Below are 27,356 nucleotides of genomic sequence, written 5' to 3'. Positions count from 1 at the left end.
TTTACAAAAGAAAATAAAGAACTTAATGTTCCAAACATCCCAAGAGAAATAACCTCATCATAAAGGTATTCCTTGTGCATTTCAAATTAAAAGAAAGAAACAAGTAACACTGAAGATCTGATTCTAGCTTCTGCTTAATCAGTCATTCTCATAGGATTATTGTCTTTCAAGTGCGTAATTATAAACAACAGATGGAGAAATGCTTAGCTGAAAGAAGCGGGGGGAGAAAGTCACCCCAATGACAAGTATTTACTGTTTGGATCTGAACCAACCTTTTTTCCCCCCACTTTGATATTTCAGGTTTCAGCATCGGCTGTTACGAAGTTCAGCAGAATACAATAATGGAATTATCCCTGGGTCTGCACGAACTCCATCAGCTACCCGGGAACCTCATGGCTGCGTGGATGTGATGCACCAGGCTGCCACTGATATCCAGAGAGAAGATTTTTCACAGGGAGAAGGCATTAAAGTGATGGGCTGAACTTATGGGAGGAACTAGCACCAATTCAAGCGGTGATTCAGGGGCCGTTTGGAAGGCGTGAAGGCCTAGTTTCAGTAAGGGCATGGCCAAAGCTTTCTTCAGGCTACAGAAGTTTCTTCGGCGAACCCAATTTCTGCTCTTTTTCCTCACAGCAGCTTACTTAATGGCTGGCAGCCTTCTGCTGCTACAGCGGTCTCGCTTGGTTATCCAGCAAGGTTCGCGTGGGACCTCTGCTAATCAGCCTCTGCCTGTTTCGGACGTGATGATAGGGGTTGGAATAGGGGTAGACACCAGGACTATGCAAAACCCTCGCCCGAGCCCCAGGCTCCTGGTAGGCATGGATGCGCTCCAGGAGTCAGCTCTGGACCAGAGGCACAGCCCACGGTGGCTCATGTCCCGCAACTCAGAGCTAAGGCAGTTGCGGAGAAGGTGGTTTCACAGATTCATCAATGAACAGGAACCTGCGCAAATGAAAGGATCTAAAGTGATGGAGCATACTGCTGGAAACAAAGGTAAGGGATATTACCCCTCTACCCCGTTTTCTGGCATGCATGTAAACTGCACCTCCTTCTAGGACTATTCTAGGCAAAGATTAATAAGTATCATAAAGAATATTTGCAGAAATGCATTCCTTCCAGCTCTTCATCACTTCCAAACCAGTTCTTAAGTGTACGCACAGGCCAAAGTTAAATTCAGATATGCCTGTTCATGCTGAGCTGTAACTTCTTCCAGAAGTGTTTTTATTGAATTGAATGGAAGCCCAGGTAGTGAAATATGCTTCCCTCATTTAAATTACTCTCTCTTCAAACAGAGAAAGATGAACACTGTTTAATTGATTTTCTTTCTCAGAACGGGGAAAACTTTAAAAGTGGGTTTTAAGTTAACTATCCAGAAACACACAATACCTTCAGTTAACAGGTGCCTTCTGCTGGTGAAGCTTTCCAGAATATACTAAATTCTGCTGTTGTAAACACACCTGTTGTTCCTGAACTGCCCCTGTGACCATCTCTGCTAACCTGCTGTCCTTAGAGGAGCAAAATGTAGGTCAATATAACCCCTTCTTCCTTTACTGAGGGCTGAACCGGCACCACAGTGAAATGAGAGCTCCTGGAACAGAGACAACTCTTGGTGTTTGACGAGTTTGCTAGTAATTAGCAACAAGCCAGCAGACTGCAAGGGAATTTGTATCGCTGCACAGGGGAGTCCAGTGCCATGCATTAGCAGCCAGAGCACAAGGTACAAAACTGTACATTTTCCAGGCTTCATGATTTAATGATATACTGAATGGAAAGCCATTCAGGGGTGATGAAATTTGAGTTCACTTCACTGTGAGTCTGACTCTGCTACCATAACTGCTGCTAACAAATAAATGCATAAACTGCTTTGGTTTATTTGGTAGGAAACTAGAGGAACTAGTATCCAGGGCAAGTAAAGCAGCAGAACAGGAGTCCATAGATGTTCACACTTCTCTGCATGGCTTTATACCCTTGTGACCCACCACACACCTGCCTCACCCTGGGAGAGTGCTGGCTGCCACCCCAGCCGAGCCGCGATGTGTGCGGGGCGGCGCGCGAGCCCAGACGCCTGCGGCGCGGGGTGTTACGCAGCCTAGCTGCTCTCTGCAGCGGGGCGGCAGAGCCCTTGCCCTGCAGACCCTGTTCGAGGGGCTGAGTGTCCAGGCTCCTCAGCGCTGAGGAAGGCTCCACCGCAGGATGAACGCTCATTCTTACGCTCCTCACGCCACCGTCCTTGCGCCTCACAGCCAAAAAGGTTGTCATTGCATAACGCCATAAAGCTCTCCTCCGTAACAGTCTCAGATGAGGCATTCATTGCAACTGAGGGGTTTGTGTTTTGAGAAGACACATTCAAGTGCTACCTTTCATCCATTGCTTGTTAGAAGAAACGGTTGCTCTTTGAGACGCTTCACTGGCAATAAGAACAGGAATAGGATCTGAACAACTAGACACCACATTACTAAACTGCTCTTTATTTTGTTGAATAATGTTACCCAAAGAAAGGGGCCTCTTCTGAAAAAAATCCCACAAAAAGGTGCCATCTAGTTACTCCTACTGAATGAATTTTTGGAAGTGGAAACAAGAAATTGGTATTGATGGTGTATGATAGATGAGTCATAAGCATGAGTCAGGCAAACTATAACAGCTGAAAGTATCTGAAGCACCAAGCAGAGACTTCCAAGAGTACTCCCCAGGCACTTCATAAAATCCCACAGCTAGCAGATTTTGGTGGCAGAGAATAGAGATTGCAAAGTGCAGATGTTCCCCAGAAAACCCACCTGCATTTCAGTAACTTGCCCTGGACACACAACGACAGTGTTCGATGTCCAACGGTAGCTCCTGGACTAGCGTGAAACACGCTGTCGCAGCTGCTCTGTACCGCACACTGGTGACTGAGCTGAAACCACACAGCGAAAGCCTAGCGCATGGGGTGGAAATAAGCTTTGTGGAAGAGCCCTGTCCAGCCGCACTACGTGCACAACCCTGCTCTCTGTGGAGCAGAGCATGCATCCTTACCTCCAGCAAATAAATTTACTAACATTAGTTGCCACCTACTTTACTAAGTGCTTAACAGCCAGTGGCAGAAAAGAACCACCTGAACGCTCTAGGATACCACTTTTGTATCTGTACCTCATAAAACCAGTATTTAAAATTCACAAAGTATTATCTTTCATTCTTTTGCAAGCAGCACATGCCCTGGTTTTGATGGCCCAGTAGGGGCTGACGATTAACCCAGGGGGCACATCCAGGGCGCTGCTCCGTCAGGATCGCTGTTCCACATGAGGAGGTTCGTGGGGAYGCGGGAGGAGAGACCTCTGTGAAATAGGTCCTCTGCTGCTCGCTTCCCCCGGCTGCCCCGTGATTGGTACTTCCATGCTGCACGTGTTCTGGCAGCCCAGGTAGCCTCAGGGGGTTTCAAGGTGCCCTCTGGAATAAACCTGGCTTGCTGAACCCAGAAAGTGCCCCTAAGCTCTTCAACTTTGTTTCCTCCCGAATCCAGACTGTACAAAGACGGTAAGTCTGAATTTTCATTGACTACAGCTGCTTGGGGTGCTCTCGTTTCCCTTGGTTTCAGGGTTTTTTTTGTTTGTTTGGGTTTTTTTGTTTTTTTTTTCCCCTCCCCTGATTAACAAAAGAATAGACAACACATACAGAAACATGGTGAGCGTTTGTGCACTACTCTAATACCTGGCAAGAGTTTGAACCTGTTCTACCACAGATTTCCTGAATGACCTTAAGAACTTCAATTAAAACCAAAGAGATTAATTTCAAAAATTATTCATAAAAAACAGTTAAAGCTAATGCCCACATCATCCATTAATCTAGTGCCACGCTCAAGTTATAATTGCTGACCGAGAAGGAGCCAAAGGGGCTTATTGCTACATCCCACTGAATTAGGCCGATTCAAATGTGCATCATTTGAACATCTGACTGAAAATGAAGTGTCATTATTAACAACCATATTGTAAACAAGCATTAGAATGTCTTTGAAAATTATTATCAATTAAAAATTTAGCTTCCTATATAATGAATGTTATCTGCCCCACCCACATTTCCTAGTAAGCTTGCAGGCTGTTATTTCATTATGGATCCCTTCCAAAATATAATGAAATTCTCTGTGGTTATAATGCATGTTAAAGGTTCAGCTTTGCCCTGAGGTTCCCTCTCAGTAAAGCAGCATATTGCCTTATTTGTGCGTTCTCCATCAATATCCTCCTAACGGCGCGTGGGCTTCCTGACGTGTTCGCCCGACACGTCCGCGCTACACCTCTCTGAGCATTCAAGCAGCCTGCAGGTCCGATCCCCTACGGACTTCCAGGGGCGGACTGTTAACCTAAGATAAATATGTTGGTGTGCGTGCCTGCTGCGTATTGTAAACACCAAGTTCACTTTGCCTTGCTCCGCGTCCGCCCAGAACAAACTGACCTTGGCCAAGAAAATTAGTCTCCTTTTCCTTCTGGGCAACTCTAGTGCCCACTTGCACTGTTAAGCTGTTCAGGGCAGGGACCACATCTTATTCTGCCAGGGGGACTGGAAAGCACTATTAGTACAACAAATACAAATAGCAATTTGTTCGGTAGTAAATGAAATTTTTCTGTTAAGAATGCTACCAGTGTATGGGACGTTTTATGTTGTTTCACTTAGACAGGTTACGCCATTGCACAGAATTTCAAAGGTGACAGCTACTGAAACACTGCCACGACATTCGGCTCCAAGACCGTGGGGTCTCCCAAAGGCTCGTTCATAAGAGAATGTGAAGGAGATGCTGCTAGACACCTAACACAGGGCTCACAGAAACGTGAAAGGGATGTGGGGAAGAAATCAGATACAGTTGCATTAGTTTGCATTTCGTTGCCTCCCAAGTTGGACACTTTGGTCCCATACGATTTATTTTCATCTACAACTGGATTGAATCTAAGTACCAAAATCAGAAGTCTCCAGTAAAATACAGAACATCCTTATTGCAGGTGTATAACTCCCATCTCATTGACAGCTTACTGTGGGTGTATATTCACAGTTTGTGAATTTTCTAATTGCATGCTTGCAAATTACCAATGCGCAGTTCTTTGAAACTACTATTGTTTGTAGTATTTAAATGTTTGTTTTATTTTCCTAGCTCTAAAAACCTCTGTTAGAGTGGCTTGAAGTTTTTCATATTAATTTCTTTAATATAATTCTTTTAAAATTTCATTTCTCATCATATATTCTCTTCCTGTCCACAGCTCACGTGCTATTTGAATTTTCCGGTATTGTGATCTCAATATTGTTACTTCCAAAATCAAATTTCCTTTCTTCCTTCATATTAAAATAACATGTACTTACATATACACACACTTGCTGTATAATAGTGGGAATCTAGGTCATCCTTCCAATCATATATTACAATAATACGGACTAGATTTTATTGCATTTTGTTCATGACAACAAAATAAGAGGCTTAATGTAGGATGCAGTCTAACAGAAATATTTATCTTTCATATGTTAAGTAAAGCAAGACATTTTAAGAGATTCATTTGCACTGGAGAGAAAGTGTTTAATGTGATAGCTAGACAGTGCTCCCTAGTTAAGGCTGAAGTTATCTTTCCATTATAAGCTTTTAATATAACTCTGCATACCCAAGGAAAATTGATTTGTTTAAATATTTCTCTTGCACCATCTTATTTCTCAACTAGAGATTTTCAAGAAAACTTGGGAGAAATCCAAGAAGATTTCTCAAACTTTATACCATTTTAAAGATTACCTTATCCTTTATTTTAGGAGACTGCCATGCTTTTTTCCCCCTCCCAGCTTCTTACAGCCTGGAGCTTGCCCACATGCCGTGTCTGCATTTAGCTAGTTTAGGAGCCTGCGGGGCTCCCGCACACACGGGACACCGGGAGGGTGCAGGGATGCGGCGCAGGGAYGCGGGTGCCGCTGCCTTGGGGGCGCTGGTGCAGCAGCCGCCACAGCCGGGAGARCAGCCCGAGGGGAGAAGGACCCGGTGACATGGAGGTGTTTTGATGGATAAAAAGCCTGCGTGACACAGAAAAGCAGACTGCGACTGAGATTGCGACGCAGGTGGGAACAGAAGACCTGGCCCTTATTACCAGGGGAAGGAGAAGAGCAGAGAGCAGCAGCCCAGAGGAACAGCGGCTCTGAGGAGATAGGCAGTCTTCTCTAAAATAGTCTACACAGAGAAAAAGGCTGATTTCCCTTCCGTTCCTTTCCACTGCTCGTTTGGGCTTATCCCTTCAATAACACCTACGAGAGTTCTGCAGAGCAGCCCGGACTCCCGGCAGGTCATTGCTCCATCCAAGGAAGCTCCACTTGGGTTCACAGCGCTGAATTGTCACGGGAATGTCTGTCTTTCTCCTTTCTTTAGCATATGCACATTGCCTAATGCTGTGTTCTTTCATGCTCCTAGGAACCTACATTGGATGCTTCAGTGACGATTCCAGGGAGAGGACACTGAAGGGAGCCGTGTTTTATGACTTAAGAAAAATGACAGTATCTCACTGTCAGGAAGCTTGTGCTGAGAGGTAAAGTGATATTTTTTCACTGCAAGTTTTTTCTTTTCTGATAACAAGCTGAACTGGATTCAAAAGTAGAAAAAACATGCATATGTTAAAGAGATAGCATCTCTGAAAACTGCAATTATCTCATACCTGCAGGGATGGAGTATCTCTGCAGCCTTGCTTTAAATAGACTATTTTCCCTGCTGCCTATCCATGGCTCTTTATTATAGCATGACTACTTGCAATATGTTTTCTGTTCAAATATATTTTCTGGTCAGAAATTACTGCTTTGACTGTTAGAAATTGCTCTCTAGCCCAAATCTGTGGCCTAACATATAACTATAAAAACACATTACTGGTCCTGGAAATGAGAGAGAACAGGACGACTAAGTGCATGGCTGTAAGCGAGGCCGTTTCCCAGCGTACCACAGGGAACTGGCGATCACTGGGAAATAGTCATGGCATAGTTTCTGCCACCTCACTACCTGACCTGATTAGCTAAGGCAGTGTGCAGGTTGGGGATAATAATTAATCATGAGGACAGACCTACATTAAATTATTTATGCAAAAGACTTCTTGCTGCTCTGAAGCACAAGAGGACAGAAGAAAAAAAAAAGCTATTCAGAGTTATTCCTGTGAATTTTACTTCCCTTCTTTTTGTAGAGCAATGCAGTATATGTGGAGCCCATTGCATTAAGTGGTGCCTACATTACAGTTTAACCCTGTCACACTGACTTTCAGACTTCCCAGTTCCGGTTGAGTCATCTATAACCACCCAAAAGACCCCCCTAAACTGAACTTTCTTTTGGGTGAAGAAAATGATACTTTCTTCACAGATCAGACAGATCATCAAATCTTGTTAGACACCTTTTGAAGAACATGGAGCCATGCCCTGGTTTGGTGTAAACCAGCGCAGCTCTGGGTCCGACCCGAAGCGCTCTCGAGCGCCCTGGGAGGACACGGTGCATGCTTGCGTTTGGCATGCCGAAGAGACCCAGGAGAGCGCTTCACCTCGGGAAGGGCGCCACAAGGCTCCCGTGCGGGCGCTGGGGCTCCAGGCTGCTGCCGCAGTGCAAGCCTTCGCTCCCACACTCGAGTCTCGTGATGTCCCCCACCGATCAGACCGGATTGTCACTTCACACCAGTTAGGAAGTATCGGCAATCTGCAGGCAACCGCTCACTGCAGCAGGCATTGCGGCTGGGAAGCAGACTATGACTTAAATACCTTGAGAGAGACAGCAAGCATCTTATCAAGTAACAGCCAAGTCTTTGTCTTGAGCAAGTGAAAATTGCTTGACTGGATCAAAAGTGCCCTATTTTAAAGGCCAGTTAATGGAACCTCTGAAATGGACTTTTCTTCTCTGTCACTCTAAATGGTCTGAAATATTTCTCAGAAAAACCTGAAGTAGTTGATTTGGACGGTGTCGCCTCGCACTGCGACACTCTCACTTCTGACATGCTAAGCGGGCCGAAGCCCGAGCAGCGCTCCATGAGAAACACCGCAAACATGTTAACGCTGCAGGACAGGCACTGTCATTCGGACACCAGTGTCACTAGGTAAAAACAAACTGGAGGAAAAACGCGGCCGCCTCTTCCCCCGGGCCCTGCCTGGGGCCTTGGGCCAGGCGTGCTGTCGGCTCGGCGCGCTCTGCCCACAGCCGTTCCCGTCCACCGCTGCTGCCCGCACGGTGTCGCCGACCCAGCCCAGAAAGCAGCCGCCTGGTCCCCAGGGCTGGCTGCGTTTCYGAAGCGGCGAGGAGGAAGCAGCTTGTAAATTATACGCAGGGACAAGTTTCTAAGTGTGTCAGGTATAACCTTATTCCCAAGCAGGGATGCGCGTACCTGAGCCGCTCTGTTTCGTGTCCCTGCAGAGCGTACACCTACGCTGGTTTAGAGTACGGAGCGGAGTGCTACTGCGGAAACAAGCTGCCGACCACTGCCTCGAAGCCGGAGGAGTGCAACAGCGAGTGCAAGGGAGAAAAGGGCTCCGTCTGCGGAGGAGTGAACCGGCTCTCCGTCTACAGGGTGGAGGACCTACGGGCCGGAGCAAAGCGACGTAAGTGAAGGGGCAGCCAGAGAGAGCAGACTGCTGCCTCCTCGGGGAGCGGTGTTCATCTCACGGGTGGGTAACATCACAGATGGCCTAAGCAAACGCACTCTTCCCGCTGCTCATCCCACTCCATTTTTCACTGGTTTAGCACAGCAAGGGACAGAGGTGCTCGAAGGGCACAGCGTCTATTTGCTGCTGCTCTGGCACCTGGTCCCTCCCTGGAGCAGCAGTCCTGCTCGCTGCCTTGCGGCGGTGAGAGGTGTCCTGACCTGGTTGCCTCCAGCTTGCTACATGAAAAGTTAGCATCCCTGGGGGAGCAAGTAAAATACAGTGCAGAGYAGTTGCAATGTCAGCAGGATGTCATCAGAAAAAATCCCTTCTACATTTGCTACTAAGGAGCAAAACCATGTGTTTGAGAAACAACTCTAAAATTGGGTGCTTTCTAATGGAAGAAAAACGTACATACCAATACCATTCTAAGCTCAAAAGTTATCCTAAACAAAATAAATACTATGCAACTCCAGCAGGAGAATATATAGATTCTCCAGAGAAGCACACCAGTATCTCTAAGAGAGAGAAATGAGATCGCGAGGTCTTGCTCTCTTTCAAGGACTTCGGTTCCACCAGGAGCTAGGGTTTTTGCTTCATCTTTATATGACAGTCCTCACTGTTTGTCATTCAATTAACTATCACAGGAGATGCAAGAGAGAAACCTTTGGGCCAATGCAAAGCATATAAAATATCTAAACAGTTGAGCAGTCTTTACTTTTGGCAAGCTCACAAGACCCTACAGATGCTATTTGCTGAGCATGAGCACCAAGAGCTTAGGTTCTGCCAGTACTGGTGGTATTTCATTTCTTTGTAAAGACAAGTCAAAGTTTGTACAATAATCCACCCAGCTACACATAAATTATATATCAAAGGTACACAGACCTAAATTGCTAGTGTCAGGCTGACAAGCACATTGGCAGGTTTCCCAGGACATGCATCACTGTTTAAATCTTCAGTGTAAAAATATATACACACATATTTCACTGGAAAAGGCAACATTTATTTTTACTTAAGTATTAATGAATTAGTCATCAAACAACAGCCTGGAGCCAGATTTGTATTTTGTTTGCCCTTAGTAATACCTGATATTTGACTCTCTGAAGAATCATGCAGAAACAAGCGAGCTGAGGGGCCAACAGGAGTATTAATCAAGATGAACAAGTATATTGAAAAGTAACTCTGAAACTGTAATGGAATCCATAATTTACAATATATAATATACAAAACAGATCTGGCATAAGTATTCGCCTTATTTTATTAATATTTTGCCTCTAACGTGCCCTCAGCAGTTGAGCCAGCTAAAGTTTTCCTGAGAGAAGAGCGCAGATGCGGCTGGGACGGCATCTCCACTGAACCCCGTGGCAGCGGGTTTGCCAGCTCCCCTCCCACCGTCCCCGGCTTCGCGCCCCGGCGCCGCGAGCGCCCGCGCAGCAGGACTCACGTGCCCCACGTCGCTCAAGGTGACGAGGCTCAAGCTCTGAGCTACCTCCGGCCTTGGGATTGCTATGGATTGGGGTTTTCCTAGGGGCAGGATTCAGCCATAGGCTCCCTCTGGAAACTGGGAAAAAATATAAATATCCTGTTTCCAGTATTATCTGTGGATTTTATGGGAATCCTTCTCTAAGTGGTGATGTGGGCTGCTCAAGTTTTGTTCCTGACCGTATTTAATACAACTCTAAATGTTTTCATAAAAATTTTGTTTCAGGAATTTAATACGGGTGTGAGATTTAGTGGGAACTCTTTCAAGAGCATCCTGGGAAGCAGAAGAGCTTCTGTTCCTTTAATCTTTGGTGCAGTGCTTGTAGCAATCCAATCCCAGGGAGACTCCTTTCCCCCAACTAGCATCAAGTTATTTTATTTTCACATTTCCTGAGTGATCCCAAAGACATAACACTACTTCTAATAACTGTTTTGAGGGTTTGTCCCACTATGTAGTCAATTTAAATCCTCTATTAAGTTCCAGATAATCTTGCAGGTAATCCCTAGAGAAACAAAGAATGGCAGACAAGGAATAAAGACATAGGACGAAAGAATGGAAGTAAGTCTGGACAAAAAATTTAAAGTAAATAATTCACTTTTAGAAAATTCCTTTTTTTTTCCTTTTAAAAAGCTGGGCAAAGATATTAACGAATCTGAGTCTAATTTGGCACACATTAAGCGAGGAGTTCCTCTCTCCATGCTACTGTCTTCTTCTGAATAAAAAAAGTACATATATTGATTTTTCATTTTGAAAATGTCCAAAATGCCTCCCCAAACAAGATGCTTGTGTTTCATGCATAGTTCCCTAGAGGAAAAAAGTTGGAAGGGGTTTTTGGGGGAAGAAAATCACTCTTCTTTAATACTCTCCTGAAAAACGTTTATACAGCATAGTACACAGAAGTGAACCTTTTGTCTCCTCTAATTTAATCACTTTCACATGTATCCTGGGCCTAACTTATTTATGGTTTGTTTCTTCCCAGTGAGTATTCAGTATTGCGCTTTCTCTAGCCCATTATATCCTTTTCTGTGAGGAATCAAAATGAGGCCAGTTTGCTTGGGAATTTCAAAGCTTCTAAGTGCCATTTGGATATGCAATTTTCCTCTTTGTTTTTCATTGGAATTGGGCATCCAAGTCTCAGATGGGTTTGAAAGTCTCAGAGATGATGAAAAAGAGAAAATGGTCTTTAAAAAGGAAGATGAATAATACATCTCTCATTTGGTCCTGTAAATGTGCGTTTGTGGGGGGGGTGCTCACAAAAGCTCATGAGCATTAGCCTGAGGTTGCTAGTTTTTCTAAAGAGTCCTCTGAAGTCAGAAAGAGGGGTTCTTCCAGAAGTAATTCAAGCACCTGAAATTAAGCTCCTGTTGTTAATTATGTTGGTGGGGACAGTTTTCCTTCAGTGACCGTAGAGGAAGGCTCAGATGCTCCCCCAGGGCAGAAGTCAGAATGAAATAAGCTTCAGGGTGCAGCAGTGCCAGACAGCAGCAACGGAGCCAGCGCGGGCAGGAGGAGAGGGCTCAGGCCGATAACGGCTAGCAAATGGAGATGCCAAAAATGCAGTCGCCCTGTGCTAGTTGTAAGCGTGTTGATTGCCAAAAAGATGATTTGGCTATCTCAGTCCTGGAAGTGCCTGCCCCACAAAAGACAAGTGAATTAAGACATTTCAGGGACAGAAATCTGCAGGGTAAATTTCAAATAAGGCGGCATGTAGCACTTGAATTGCAGCAGTGATTAACCAGGTGAACACACGGCACGGTAGGGTTTGATTCTGCATCTTTCAGGGTATTGAGGTGAATGCCACGCATATCTGGAAGATACACTTGAGAAGAATCCAAGTTACGGGGCTGAGCATTGGAGTAACTAAGCAGAATTTTTCGTTTGTATTATTGAGAGGAATCAAACTAGATGATCAAATGGCTTTAAAATTTTTGACTGAAAAAGCTGCGATACAGAAAATACAGCCCTAATGTGAAAGGCCCTGTAAATACAGTATCAGAGACAGGAACGCAGTTTTATTTTCCCTTACTGAAAAATATAGTATCTTCGGCTATGCTGTGTTAGCAAGGCCCACAGCAGAGTGTGGGGCTGGAAAGCAGAGCGGCTGCTGCTGAGGACCAAGACCCATGCCATACACGCTTTGAGGTTTTTCTTTTGGACTAGCTCTATAGGCTGAACGCCCATTAGCAAGTGAAGCACCTCTGCTTMGGTTTCACCAAAGGGAACCCAGCTTCCATGGCGTGAGGCTGCGCCACRATGCAAAGAAAGGCATGGAGAGCAGGGATCATTGGGAGATGCATTTCTAAAGCGTATCCCTCATCTGACCCAAAATTCTGATGTAGATACACCCTAGCCACGGCCAAGGATAAATCTCAAACACCATTGTAAGTGAGCAGCTTCTTAGATTTGCTTTTGGCTCATGATAGAGAATCTGGGCACTTCTAACAGGAAATTCATGCAGAACCAAAATCTTCCTTCAAAACTGCGCTACATCTCTGTTTATCCAGCACATTTCCCACATTAATTCTGGTGAGAATTGTTTAAGATAGCCAGTAGTGCCTCAAGAATAGAGCTATGGACCAGGACTCAGAAGACCCAAACTCATTCCCAAACTCATGTTTCTCCCTATTAAGTGATGTTAGGCAAATTATTTCATGTCTATTTATCCAACTGCCCATTGACATAAAGACATTTTCCACCTTTGTAAAGCCCATAAAATTCTAGGGCTTTCAGAAGTGCTGTACCACATAGACTTTTCCTTTTTTCTAACCTAGCCGCACAATATTACTTTCTTCATTATCATCAATTCACCAATACAAGCCCATTGCTATGCTCTGGGTAGTAAGTTTCTATGATAGTTCGGGGGGTTGGTTTGGTTTTATCAGGAGCAGGAAGGAGAATTATACTGCTATTAATAGCAAGGGTTTGGGCCAAATCCTGATCTCACTCACATGGATGAAAAAATGGAGCAACTCTGCCAAGCTCTGTAGCATTTATACAAGAGCAGATGAGATCAGAGGCTGATGCTTAAGGCTGTAGGAAAGCTTTTCTCCCTGAACAACTTACAAAAGCCTCCTTTAGATTTCGAAGGATGCAGCAAACTCCCTTGCCCTGAAAAGAAAGCTAGTGAATGGGAAGAGAAGAGGGATATCTCAGTAACTGAGCAGATGTGCAGGAAGGTGAGTCCCTGTAGGGGCTTTCTGAATTCATTTAAATTCCATTCCTTTTCTTGTGCAGATCACGGGAAGCTTTGTAGATTTTTATCGGGGCTTTTAAGCCTTTCAGGGGAAAGTATGTCCTCAAAAGAAAACTGGGACTTGCAAACAATAGCAATGCCCTCCACTGGTGGAATTTAATTTAAACTCTTTGCTGCAGCCCTACTCTCAGTAGTTAGTACAAAGCTAAAGGCATGTGCTCCTTTCAATACCATGGGATTTGCAACACATTTTCTAGTGTATATCATGGTTTCTCTTATTTCTAAAGCATTTGGAATATAAAGTTTATTTTTTAGCTTCTGAACCTAATATTGTTCTTTGTGATAGTGGTAGGATACTATGGACACTGTTTTCTCAAGAGAAACCTATTTCATATCCCTGCAGGGAGGAATGTTATCTATCGAGGATGTTTTAGAGCTCCAGAAAATTTAACAGACACCTTTCCAGCCTCTTTGATACAGCCCAATTTGACGGTGGAGATGTGCTCTGAATTTTGCTCCAAGAAAGTAAGAACAGTTCTCATTTCACATCCTTTCTTCTTTTTTGTTATTTTAAATTTTAATCTACTAAGGGAATAGCAAAGATTAGTGCCTTAGAACTTTGAATTTGTAAAGGAGTTTCTGAAGGACAAAACTCATCAGAATAAATATCCAGTGGTGTATCTGGTCCAATTGCTCTCAAGTGGGGAAGGCGGGAAGGAAAGTCATCAGAATTATGCCACTAGATGTGATGCACAGAAAAGCCATTCCAAGCAACAAGTATAGACCACGGGAAAAATCAATTCCATTTCCTTGTCACATTCAAACCAAACCCAGAGCTAAAGCTGCCCCCAGGTGAGGTCTCCCCCGCGGCGGGCTCGCACTGAAGACGCGTTGCCGTGAGCAGGCTCGGCCAGCAGCACAGTCCTGCTGCGGCGCCCCGCTTCCCAGCCCGGCTGCGCTGGTGTCGCTGGTGCTGACCCCACCGAAATCACCATGGGTCTAAAGGCACAAAGCCAAGCAGCTCCAGCACCACCATCGCCCTGGCTGGCCACGCTGGCATAAACGTATATCCCCTAAGAACCTGTGCCTCCCCCCGTGTTGCCTCTCTATAAATGCACATGAAAAAGATAAGCACTACTGCGAGCGGCAGAAYGATCACACCGTAACGCTTTATACTCCACTTGCAATGATAGCTATGGTATAGAAATGAAGGCCTTAGAAAAATCAAATCTGAAGTGTTCAAAGCAACAATGCTGATCAAAGATCTGACTTTGTTCCCCTACCGATCAGGGCACGGTTTGGCATGTAGTTGCAATTGTCCTCCTTAAACATGGCTTCAGTACCATCAGGGGAGCTATTTTCCATTCACCTGGCGGGGACATACGTACCAGTGTAACTAAGTGGGCTAGGAGTGTATAATTTTAATTAAAAAATAGCTGCAAGAGCAATATTTTAGCAGATAAGCATACCTAGAGCAGGTGAGCTTTCCTGGTACTACTATACAAATGTGTCTTTCCACACTAGAATTTACTCAGCTTTCACTGTAACCCAACCCAGGAGGAGAATTTTAGATGGAATCATTTTAGAACTCCTTGGTGCTAGTATACAAGACCACAAGAAAGTACTCAATAAGCTCACGTGTGTTTATTGGCTTTTGGGCCGAAGGTGAGAATGGGCATGCTGATGTCTGCTGTCCTTGTGCAGGCTTTTGCTCTAAAGCATCACTTTCTTCTGTCCTCTCCATTTATCACAGAGTTAGACCATGGACATAAGAACTGAAGGAGGGTTTGACCCCGATGGACTCAGGTAGCCTAACGGGAGGGAACATTTGGCCCCATGCGCAGTCTGCTTTAGTGGCTGCTGCTGTAGTTGGGTTCCCTTCCCTTCCTCCCTACTCTGATGGGGCTTTTTTTTTGTGCAGAAGAATATTCACTTTGTGGTCAGATTTAGCCTGCAGCCACATTCAGTCTCATGCACTACACCAAATATTCAATTACTTTGTCTTCTAGCATCACAAAATTGATTAAAACTATTAAGGCATGAACAACAAATCTTCTTAATTACTAGGTAGAGTAATTTTAGTAGTTCTGTGATGCCGGGTGGGAAGGCCTTTCCCAGTCAACATATCCTTTATACTAGCTCCTCAGTAGCATGTTAGCACGGATTAACTCTGTGCAGTGAACTGCCCTGTGTGCATCTTACCTACGTACCACCCTGTACATAGCACATTACAAACATGCATACAAACACACTCACATTCTCTACGCATAAAAACGTACAGTAAAAGCAGGACTTCATCAGAAGATCGGGGAAAAATCCATAACTTGTGGGTTAGTTCCTAGCGCAGGGCACCCCCTGCTACTAGCAGGGACCATGCCCAGATCTGCGTCTGAAGGCACAGACTACCCCAAGGGGTGGAAATACTTCGATCCCAGTACATCCGCTCAGAGAGTCCCATCTGCCTTCCTGCTTTGGTAATCACCGTAGAGATGTGGTCTGCCCGCACACAGAGTTTAGCTGCCATGACTAACTACTAAAGAAGCTGAAGAAAAGGTTTGGTGCCTCTCATTTATTCTTTCTCTAAAATTGTGCAGGTTAACAACTATTTACCCATTTTCTCTCCTTTTAGCTCTGCTAGGCACCATTCTCCCCCTTTGGAAAATGACTATTATAGAACATTTGCCTGCAGAAAGACTGGCAAGATCTTCCTCCATTGGAGAAGCAACAATTGCATATCCACCATTCCAGTTATTAAACACCACTTGGAGTATTACAGTATTTGATTCTTGTACATGGTAATACCACTTTCTGTCTGCAAGCAAAATGCTACACAACATCATAGATACCAGAATTATACCTTTTCTTACAATTTCACCTTTTCCAAGCTGGCCTTTCCTTTTTTCTGTAATGTTTCTGTGGTGGCAATGTGATTTGCTGCATGCCTCAGCTGGCACAGACATAGAGGCTTAGTGTTATCAGCTATGGATGAAAGATGCAGGAAGGAAAAACTTGTGAAATCTGTGTTAGAATTTTTCAGTGAAACCTGTGCAACTTAGATTACAAGTGCTTTGGGGGAAAAGGCCATATTTTTATTCCATAGTTTGTTTTTGGTGTGTGCTTTCTACAAATAATGAGGTTGAAATGGAAAAATCTATTAAGATCAAACTGCCTGGTTTCAGTCTCATTCAAATCACCTCCCACAAAAGCAACTCCATTCATCTCAGTGATTTATGCTATAATAAGTGAGGAAAAACCTGAAATGGAGAAAGAACTACAAGGTACACAAACTACCGCAACTCCAGTGAATTGGGGCTGCAACACGAACAATCAGTTTGAGCTTTAACTCTATGTGATATTAGGAATGTTCTAGTATATTATAAACATTTGTCCTGGCTTTAGTTCTTTTCCTTTCAAAAGAAAATGCCCAGCCTCCTAGCTGATATGAACCTACTCAGTTCTCCTGAAATCAAGAGAGCCTTGTCATTTTAGTACAGCCTATTATGAGTAAAAGAATTATCCCACCAACTTTATGCATTCTGGATAAGCTAGTGGGCTTTTTAATGGGACTAGTTGGATACTTAAACACAAAAATAAATCTTTTGCTCTTTGGGACTTAGAAGAAAAACAATTTGAGACGCACCATATTTATTTGTTAGCCTTGCAAATTGCTTTATGCATCTGCAGTGGTAGCTTGGAAGCGTTAGAGGAATGAATTTGAGGTAACAACTTTAGATGAAACCTGCTAAATACCCTTAATTATCAATTTCTTTCTTAATTAACACAGTGATGACATGGCTTAATAGCAACCCATTATCACCCCATAACACAGAGCCATGAAAGCATTTCTCTGCCAGGTCCCTTGGCCAGAAGCCATAATTTTCATATATGCTCTTTTATAAGCCAACCTGAATACCAGATGAGCCTTCTCCATTTGAATTATGTTTTTTAAAAAATCAGCCCTTTTACTAGTCAGCTGTGCTACGTAGTTGTATATAATAAGGCTAAAACCTGAAACAACGCTAAATCTTGAGCAAAGAACCCCAACGTCTCAAGCTTGAGCATGACCAGCTCTAAGGTGTTTCTTCAAGAATATGCCAAACTGTCAACTGCAGAAGTAGACCTGTCATTTTRGATTCTGGATGCAGCTATGTTCTATCATTTACTCATTAACAAAAGACCACTAGGATTTTGATCCAAATCCCATTGTAAAAATATGAGTGTATCCATGGGCTTCAGTTAGAATTTATTTTGACACAATAAAACAAACGTAACTAGGCCAGATCCTCACCTGGTGCAAATAACCACAGGCCCACTGRCTTTATTCTAGCAGCGAGAGCGGATTAATTCAGGATCAGGGTCACAGCAGGTACATCAAAGAATTGCCCCCCCTTGCCTTAAAAGGCAGCAACACAGAACAAGCCAGCATTTTTATTCAAGGGGTGATTGACTTTATGGTATTTATTCTTTGCTCTTATAACATCCATGCCAATGGAAACTTGATGAATGACATCTAGGTTTCTTGCAAAGTGACCGTGCCCATTTTTAAATGAACCAAACACATCATTTTCACTTGAGAAAGACATTTCCTTTCATGGTTAGCCCCACACTGTCTTATTCTTTTGGAACTTTGAGAGAAAAGTTTTAGCTTTGACTTAAACAGGAAAGTTAGCAAAGGAAGTAGGAAAGGAATTTAGCGGAGTAATGAAAGTAGACTGGTTTTAATCTATTGGGAATTCATAATTTGAATATAATCTAATAGAAACAGTGACTGAACCATCACATCATGTGTTGCTATTGGAGAATGATTGCTTTCCTTACAGCACTTGAACTGTCATGTTCAACTGAAGTGCAGATTTATGTGTGTTGAACTTGAGATGGACTAGTCCTGCACTTAAAAATTATGTAGTTGCTTAAAGCAGTAACTATCCCTTGGGACTTACATAAATATACAAGGTGAGTGAAAGTAGATGGATTGTAGTTGTTGATTAAATACTGATGGGAAGACAGGACTGAATATATTATTTTGCAATCACTTCATGTGCTGTATCAGGTAGGCACACAATATGAATTATCAGTTGACTGATTATGGTGCTTTGTACTGACACTTGGGATCCTGGTGCATTTCCCAGAACCATTGCCGTGCTTTTTTAGAGATCACAGCATACTCCCTGAAAACATTTCATTCATGAAGCCAGCTCCCTTTTTTCTCCCCTTTCTCCAAACACATGTTGAAGCCAGAAAAGAAAGCACATGTATATTTAATTTTTATGGAAATAAACTCTTAGACATCCCCTACAGAATTGAAGAATGTTCTGCATTTTCAAGATCAAGTCATGTTGCCAAAACCTTAATGTTGTAAATAAAGCAACATTATTATCTGAAATTTTCCAGTCATTTTGCAAATGTAAGATGAGATGACAGTTTAATATACTTGATGAAACAAAACAGTTCAAGCAGTTGAAGGCGAGATCTTCTTCCTTTGATTTAAAAATTGCCATCATATTAAAGTCAGTGGCACTGAAGGAATAAGGAAGGGGGAGGTGAAAGAGGCAATTCTTGTTATCTTGGTTTCTCTTTGCAATTGGCAAACATGCAAAGGATTTGACATGAAAAAGGCACTGTGTGTGCTAAGTCTAAATTAGCGACTAAATGTTGTTCAGGCCTGAGCAAAGAAGTGTCATTTTATGCTCCTAGAGGAAACATTTCCTGAAATGGGGTAAGGGCATGATTTGTCCCCATCCATCACAATGATTTTTGGACTTTTAGGGGGACAGAGAGGCCAACTAACAACCCAAAAATAGGAAAGGGAGTGAGCAAAGTCCATCTTCTAGTTTACTGGAAATAAGTTCTGCCAACATCCACGTTCTCTGTGTTAGGGCCACGTTACCTACATTGCTATCTGTGCGTGAGTGTTTATGCACTCTAATGTAGATGTAAAGTAGCCACAAAGAAATGCTGAAGATCACATCAGGTACGAGACTGCGTTATCCCTGCCAACTATTTGGGATACCATCCTCAAGTAGTAAAAGATGCAAGAAACATCTCCCGCCATCTGTAATGCAGCCAATTTCTTCAGCATCACAGATAAGTGACATGGAGGCAAATATCAGCATTCTCTCTGGTTTAATTGATGTCTGTAAGGACATTCCTTCACCCTCGGGAATTGCAACCAGATGTCAGCTCTCCCCCCCCCCCTTTTTTTTTTAAATCCTTTCTGATGATTCTTCCTGAAGGTTGATTTAGATCAAGGATTTGAGTAGCCTATATCCATGTTTTTCTTTCCCCATTCCAGGAAGAATTCTTTGCTAGAGGTTTCATACACAGCATACCAGTAGGATTACAACACTTTCAAGTTAGGCGCTTAGTAGAAGAGGCATAATGGAGGTAGGAAGTCCAACATACAGGCTAGTGAAAATAGCAGGCATAGTGTTCAGATAAAGGTTAATTCTACTGTTTGATAGCCAAAACCAAAGCATTGTTGAAGAAAAGGCTGGGAAAGGCACTGAAATACCCTCCCCCMCACACACACACAAAATGGAAAAACAACAGGAGATAGCTCTCAAAACATCTGACCACTGGGAAAGCTGCATAAATGAGGGAGTCAGTCTGACCCCCCTGCCTTGCAGAAGTGTCAAACACTGACCCTAAATCTCTATTTCTCTGAACTGAATCCAGTCACATGTAGTGATGCAGAGTGGTTGCAACACAGTATTATACCTTTTAATGCTCATTTTGCCTTCGGGAAAGTGATCGTACAAATATGCAGAGGTATGGAGAAATATTTGCTTAGGTCTCTTCATAAAGTCTCCAACCTTCCAAAATAATTAAACACTTTACAGATTCCAAGTGGCACAAAATTGGTACATTTTTATTCTAGGCTATGTTTGAGGGACAGGTCATTTATTAATTTCTCAAATGGAAAAACATTACTTCATTGTAAGGGGAAAACTTCTATTTGCAGGCAGAAAAGAAATATTTTGCCCTTGGATCAAATCTGTAAATAGTTTCTTGACAATGCCATATCTCATTCACTAAGCAAATGTTGGCTGTTTGGGCACAGATGGCACATGTTTGTATTTGACTCCTTATCAGCGGATAAGCACGTGGGGAAGAGCGAGAGATAAGCTGCTCAGCAGTTCTGTCACGCAGTTCTAGACTCCAGAAGATTTTTTTTTAAAGGCAGAAAGTGTTGATATGGAATAGGCAGAATTCAATGTTCTGTGCTCGAATAACCCCCTGAGCTTCCTTCAGCCATTTTGTCACTGAAGTTGAGCCTGTCCCCTGCATGCCAATGCACACACGCTTCTCTGAGCTAGTCATCAGGGACACCTTGGAAACCCAAAAAAAAACAACCAAGCCCAGTCTTCCCGGTACGAGAAGGAGGACTGAATTTTAGGGCCAATTTTAGCCAAGTAGTAAGTGTGCTTTTCCTATTAAGCACATAAGCAATCGCATATTTTTTCAGCAAATAATTAGCACACATTTCCTTCTAAAACTTCTCTTCATTATCATCATTGCATAATCTGGGCAGGTGGCTGCGTGCCTGGGTGAAGAGAAATCAAGTTTCATATGTACAGGACCTCATGTTTCCTCATACTGCACTAAATTGACCGTAATGGATTTATTTCCTACTACCAATCCTTCAGTACCAGAGACCATTTATTTATTGCTTCCACATACCACAGACAGGGTTTCTTTGAGGACAAAGGCCTCTTCTCTCCTTCATATCTTACAACCTGCTTCTGGCCCTGGTCCTGCTGCACCGCGCTATTTCACAGTACAGCAGCAATATTGCTTTGCAGCCTGTCCCACGTGCCAAGTCAGATGGGTATACCAAAAGTTTAGTGACATCTCAGATGCATTGAAAAAATTCCTTATAGCCAGAAGTTTTCATGGTTCACAGGCATGGTTTCAGGGCACCACTGCTTCCTTGCGCAGACCCATATGTGCTGTCAGTGCAGTCCCTCTGAACAGAAGCTGTGAAAATTACTTGGTATCCTGTTCTTAAATGGCCTTTCCAAAAATATATGCAGTAGCTCTCACATTCACTTTTCCCAATATGTGAACAAGTCATACTATGATGCGTATATTTTTTTAGGGCTTGACCTTTTCTTAAAAAGATGCAGCAGTTAGTGGGTCTGAATTCCCATTTTCCCCTTAACGCTTTAACTTTAAGGGCAGGTTTCCTTCACAAATTCTGGTGAAGCCGACCAAACAAGTCAAACCTTTCACCAGCCGAGTCCTCAATTTGGCAGGCTAAAAATGGAGGCTTAAAAGAGAGCATCCGATTCAAAATGCTGATTTGGGGGGTAAATAAGAACTATTCGTTCACTGAAGATGTAGGGTGAAGTTATGCACTAATTGCTGCAGGAATATTATCAACTTACTTATAAATAAAGAAAAAGGAGTACTCTGAATTTTCAAGCTTGACAAGCTTGTTGTCTAAAAGCCATTTAAAAAAAAGCCGTATAAAAGTCAGTAGCAGTACACGAAACACAAGCTTTACAATGAAATATCAAACACTGCTTTGATCCCAACAGTGGCCTTGCAAAGATTAATTTTTCTTTGTATAGTAGGAGGCTGTCCTGAAGCCCGTCGACGTGGTGGCACTTACATGCTGACCCACTTCTCCTTTCGCAGGAGTTTCCGCTGGCGGTCATCCGAGGGACGGAGTGCTACTGCGGCTACCCCACGAGGCACTTCACGCTGCACGACGGGGCGGAGGGGCCGCGCTGCCACCGGCTGCACAACACCAGCGGCCACTGCCTGGTCTACCAGACGCCGGTGCAAGGTACGGCTGCAGCTTCCCTAGCGCCGGGGCCGGAGCCCACTGCTGCGACGGCCGCTGCGCTCCGCAGCAGGCAAAACCCCTCTAGTTCACAGCAGGCCTTAGCCACAACGATCGCTCTTACATASGGGTACGAATGCGGAATACACCCCTTATCCAAATCCCCCCTTGCAGTCACACTCAAACGTGTATTTTTCCAGGTATTTTTCCAAACATCCTTTCATTAAGTAGCACAGCCCCCCAGCAGGAAAAGTTAAATATTTTGCAGATGGAGAAAACAAGGCGCATACCCAGAGCCACATGGCACCTCCGCAGCAGTCAGGAATAAGGATCCCCATATTCCGGTTCCCGGTCCCATTTATCACCGCTCATCCCACATGTGCATTCAGCTCCACTGGCACCGAGCTGGCACAAAGAACTCTTACTACTATTTCTTACTACATTTGCTTTTGATGACACCCAGAGAAATAAGGGTAGGATTTTCAAAAGCATGTATGGAAATCAGGTGTCTAGCCCCCAGAAGATTAATGTGATCTGGGTTTTAACTGCCTTAGGCCCTTTTGAGAAAAATCACAGCCTAAGAGGTTTAACTGGACTCAAACTCATTTCAGTAGGAGGGGTTTCTCCTGCCTTATAAAACTCGCAATTTACAGGTATAACGCGCATTCAGGCTTTCACTGAAGAGTCGGCCTGCCAGGCAAACAGCAGTTAACAAACAGGCATCAAGGGCCTTTTATCAGAACTTGCTGGCAAGTACAATAGTTTGCTGCAGTTCTAACAATAAAGCATGTCCTAACACAAAACCAGTGAAAAACCTCTTCAGAGGATAATCTCTTTGGCCTCTTATGGCTGAATTAATTTTGGGAAGCAGCTGACTCACACCTAGACTCAAATTGATACCTTGTATTGATAAAAGTATAAAAAAAGAAGCAATAAACCCTGTAATCAAGAGCTGTCTGTAGAATTATTAAAAAGCCACAATGCTAACAATAAAATCTCTTCTGTACTCTACAGACACCCGCTGCACAGATAGGAAGTTCTTAACCACGAAATCCAAAGTGTTTGTTGCTTTGTCTAGTTTTCCTGGGGCTGGGAATACATGGGCTCGTCATTTAATAGAACATGCCACAGGATACTACACAGGCAGCTATTACTTCGATGGAACCCTATACAACAAAGGTACCGTTCCCAGGGAGATGGGAAAACAAAGCATTTTTGAGACGTGACTATTTAATTGCTCTGACATTCTTCTGTTTGGAATGAAAAAGGCTGCGACTATCATTGCATCTGATAAATTTTAAACATATGTTTGGAACAAGTGGGCTCACATGGTGGAGAGAGCGGAGACTGCTTGAAAAGTATGCTAAGCCTGACAGGCAGATACTTTCAGAAAAGCCAGACACGCACTTTGCAAAATCTGAAAGTCACTTGCATTGGTCTTGCTGTGCAGGTGCATACATGCAGCTCCCCATGTAAACGAATGGCCCAAAAGACAAAGCTGGCTGAACCCCGAGAGCAAGACTTTCCAGTAGCACATGGAAGATGAGTTAAGTTTAAGTGTTACCGCTCACTCGGAGAAGCCAGTCTCCCGCAGAGGCATGACATTTAGCAAGCACCGCGCACCGACCTTGTGAAGGGCAGCGCTCTTTCACAGCTAGCTGCCCAAGAACTCCTCAACGTACGAGGAAACCCTGGCTTCCAGCGTACATCCCCACTCAAAATCGCAGTTAGTAGCTGCGGGCTTCAGCCAGAGGCAAGGTCCTTGTTATGGCAGGCAAAGAGGAACACACAAAAAGATGATCCCAAACCAAATAAAATGAACATGCCTTGTAGGTGCTCAGGGGCAAGGCCAAGAATAAAACCCAGCTCTAGCCCCAGGTCCTAGATGACAAATTTGGTGCTCTCACAACATTTTACACTGTGTTTTACAATGTGAAAGGCACAGACATCAATGCAAGTGAAAAAAACAACAATCCTTTCCTTACAAAACAGGTTTTAAAGGAGAAAAAGACCACTGGAGAAGCAGAAGGACTATCTGTGTAAAAACGCATGAAAGTGGCAAGACAGAGATCGAGATGTTCGACTCTGCGATCTTGTTGATAAGGAACCCGTACAAGTCGCTGATGGCAGAGTTCAACAGGAAATACGCCGGGCACCTGGGGTACGCGACGGACAGGAACTGGAAGAGCAAAGGTAAGGTGCTGAGCCGGCATGACCTGAGCGGTATCTAGCATGGCTTTCAAACCAATTTTGAGATCTATTTTTTTGGCACACTGGGGACAGAATGACGCATTGCGCCAGGATCCCAAAATCTGAGCAAGTGTTGCAGACGAGTTCACTGGGGCTTGAGTGCCCCCACGGCTGAGATCAGCCCCAAAAGCACTCGGATCCGCACTTGGGGAACAGCTGCAATCTCGCACCAATCCACCATCACAGAGAGGCGGTAACACAGCACTAACACTGAAGCTGCAGCCACACAGTAATATTGCTACCATTTTGCTGTTTGGCAGAGAAAACATGTCCAGGTACAACACCCCTGTCTGCAGCCCATTTACTCAGGCTGCGTGGTGAAGAAAATTTGCGCCTGCAGCAAGAAACAAGTGTGAGGAATCTAATTTAAGACTTCAGGGATTTGATGGAACATGACTTTTCCTGAAGGAAGTTTTACAGCACTACAAAGGTGCTACTGTACTACAGATAAATAAGAATAATAAAACATAGTAGTGATAAGAGGACTTTACATTCAGTGCTCTCTGAGCACATGAAAAGACTTCAGAATAGGGCTGCCACACTTCTTTTATGCATTTGACTGGCAAGCTGGACAGCATAACAGTAATTTCCCTATTTAATACACTGCTGCATTCAAACCATGCAGCAGTGAGGGAATTCAGCACTTCTTGTGCATCACTAGAGCTGGGCTCGACAGACCGCATAGGCTTGGTGGGAAGGGAGGTCTTCTGTGACAGCATGTTTCTTTCTCAAGTTCATACATCAGCTTTCATCACCCACAACCCAAGATCTGTTCATTAAAACCAAACCAAACATCCTTTTCAAAAGAGAAAAAGCCTAGAGGGAAGAGCTTCCCTGTACCACAAACTGCAAATTGTTGTATTGCACCCATAAGTGCTCTCTGTCCAGCCCAAAATCTTCAGCTGGGACTATCTCAACCCTCAGAAAGTCAAATTGAGGGTCAGAAGCAGCAAATGGAAGACACTGAGGTGTCACTAATGCCCAAGGCAAAGGCAGGAAAATGATTCTGTAAATTACGTCTTGGTGATCCTGGCAGGTGACGCTAAAWCCCTCTCGTGCCAGGAACAGAAGAACCTTCCTTGTTTTGTTAATCCTATTTCCCTCCCTGATCTCCCCCAAAGCAGGGTGGTAAGCATGCGGAAGATCTGCTGTGCTACAGATTCGAAGTCAGGAGCACCCCTGGCCCCAGCCACGAGCAGGGTATCGTGCCAGGTGCTGCATACACACACATATGTAGCAAATAATGGTCCTGCCTGTTTTCTCAGACTAAGTTTGAAATGGAGATTAAAAGGTACAAAAACCATAGAGCTGAATCTGCTTCAAGATACATGGCAAAGCACTGCTCAGACCAGCATTAGAGCGTTATCACGTTGCACCAAGATAACATTTGGGAAATTGTTAAAACACAGCATGACTAACATTGTCTCATTTTCCTGTTTTTCTGCTAGAATGGCCCGATTTTGTGAACAGCTATGCCTCGTGGTGGGCATCCCACGTCCTGGACTGGTTGAAGTACGGAAAACGCCTGCTTGTCATCCACTACGAGGACCTAAAGCAGAGCCTCATCCCCAAGCTGAAGGAAATGGTGGAATTTCTAAATATGACGGTGACGGAGGATCGGCTGCTCTGTGTGGAAAACAACAGGGATGGGAATTTCAAGCGGTCGGGTGCTAAGCAAAAGGATTTTGAGCCATTCACCCAGGAGATGAAAGATCTGATCAACAGATACATCCTGACCGTGGACGAGGCCCTGAGGAAAAGAAACTTCACGGGGCTGCCCAGAGAGTACGTGCCRAGATGATAGCCCAGTAGCACTCAGCTACGTTTAAAAAATAAAAATAAATAAATAATAAAAACAAGAGACAAGAGCTTTACAGCAGTGGAGGCAGAGACGCTGGGGACCCTCCCYGCCCGGGACGCCCCAGAAGGCGAGCAGCAAGGGACGGAAACGGGGTCACGACCACAGCAAACGCTACTGGCGCCCGCCCGCGCCCGGACGGGGAGAACCGCCCGCTCGCCCACCGCGCTGCTGGGGCAGCGGGGAGCCCTCCGCCTCGCCGCCCAGGATGGCAGTGAGCGCCTCAGCGCCGATAAACACTTTTCACCCGAGCTTTTAAGAAAACGAGTCACTTTTTTCCTTACCGCAGCCTGCTCACTTCCTTCTCCTGAGCGCGCCGTCAGGCCCTGCCAGCCACGTCGGAGCTGCGCGGGAGGTGCCGCTGTGGCAAAGGCGCCCAGGCCGCGCGGCGAGGGCTGGGGGGACCCCGCGGGGGGACGCGTGCAGCGAGGGCCGGGGCACTGGGGGCAGGGGTCACCCGTGCGGCAARGGCTGGGGTGCGAGGGGAAACACGTGCCGGGGGGGCATGGTGGGACCCCCACAAGGGCGCACGTGGTGAGGGCTGGGGTGCAGGGGGGACCCCACGGGGGAACACGCAGCGAGGGCCGGGGGGCCGCGCCAAGGGGCTGCGGCCTGGCTTTACCTGCACCACCGCCATGGCTCCTCCTGTCAGGCAGCCCCAGCCAGGCCAGGGCAGAGCCGCGTGGACGTCACGGCGCTCCTCGCACAGCGCTCCTCACGCGTGGCGCCGGCAGAGGCCAGGAGCCAGGCAGGGCCCAGGCCACTGGCAGATCACCTGAGCACAGCCTGGGCCGGAGGGCAGCCCAGGCCGGCGCCTGCCACCTCCCCTGAGGGGCGCCGGGGCTGGAGAGGGGCAGCCACGACCCCCCACCCCCACCCCTCCGTGGCTGCCCCCGGAGCGCCCCCGCCCCGGGGGAAGGTGCCGCAGGGCCGAGCGCAGCACGCTGCTCCGCCGAAGCGGCCTACCGCATGCGACACGGGCAGGGTGCGCAGCAGGACGCTGCCTTTGCTCTTACGCTCGCCCCGGCGGCTCGCGTCGGAGCGGGAACAGCACCAGCCGGGCCCCACACCCCTCCGCTGCCTGCCCTTGGCTCCGTCCCCGGAGCGGCACCGGGACCGAGCAAGGCAGTGCCGAGGCCTCGCGCCGCCCTGCTGCAGGATGCTCTTGGTCACGTGAGAGCAGAGTCCTCAAAAA

General features: G+C 45.2%; 1 protein-coding gene across 1 annotated transcript; it reads left to right on the top strand.

Annotated features, from left to right (window-relative positions):
- The first annotated feature begins 563 nt into the window (after nt 1–563).
- WSCD1 (WSC domain containing 1) lies at nt 564–26,135 on the top strand. The gene is made up of 8 exons (XM_026075937.1): nt 564–993; nt 6,401–6,515; nt 8,363–8,547; nt 13,669–13,790; nt 21,906–22,056; nt 23,068–23,232; nt 24,046–24,246; nt 25,752–26,135. The coding sequence occupies exons 1-8, from the start codon at nt 564–566 to the stop codon at nt 26,102–26,104; spliced, it is 1,722 nt and encodes a 573-aa protein (XP_025931722.1). The 3' UTR covers nt 26,105–26,135.
- The last annotated feature ends 1,221 nt before the right edge of the window (nt 26,136–27,356 follow it).

Source organism: Apteryx rowi, unplaced genomic scaffold, assembly GCF_003343035.1.
Source record: "Apteryx rowi isolate R43461 unplaced genomic scaffold, aptRow1 scaffold_414, whole genome shotgun sequence".
In the NCBI taxonomy this organism is placed as follows: domain Eukaryota; kingdom Metazoa; phylum Chordata; class Aves; order Apterygiformes; family Apterygidae; genus Apteryx; species Apteryx rowi.
This window is presented reverse-complemented; position numbering and strand designations above follow the sequence as displayed.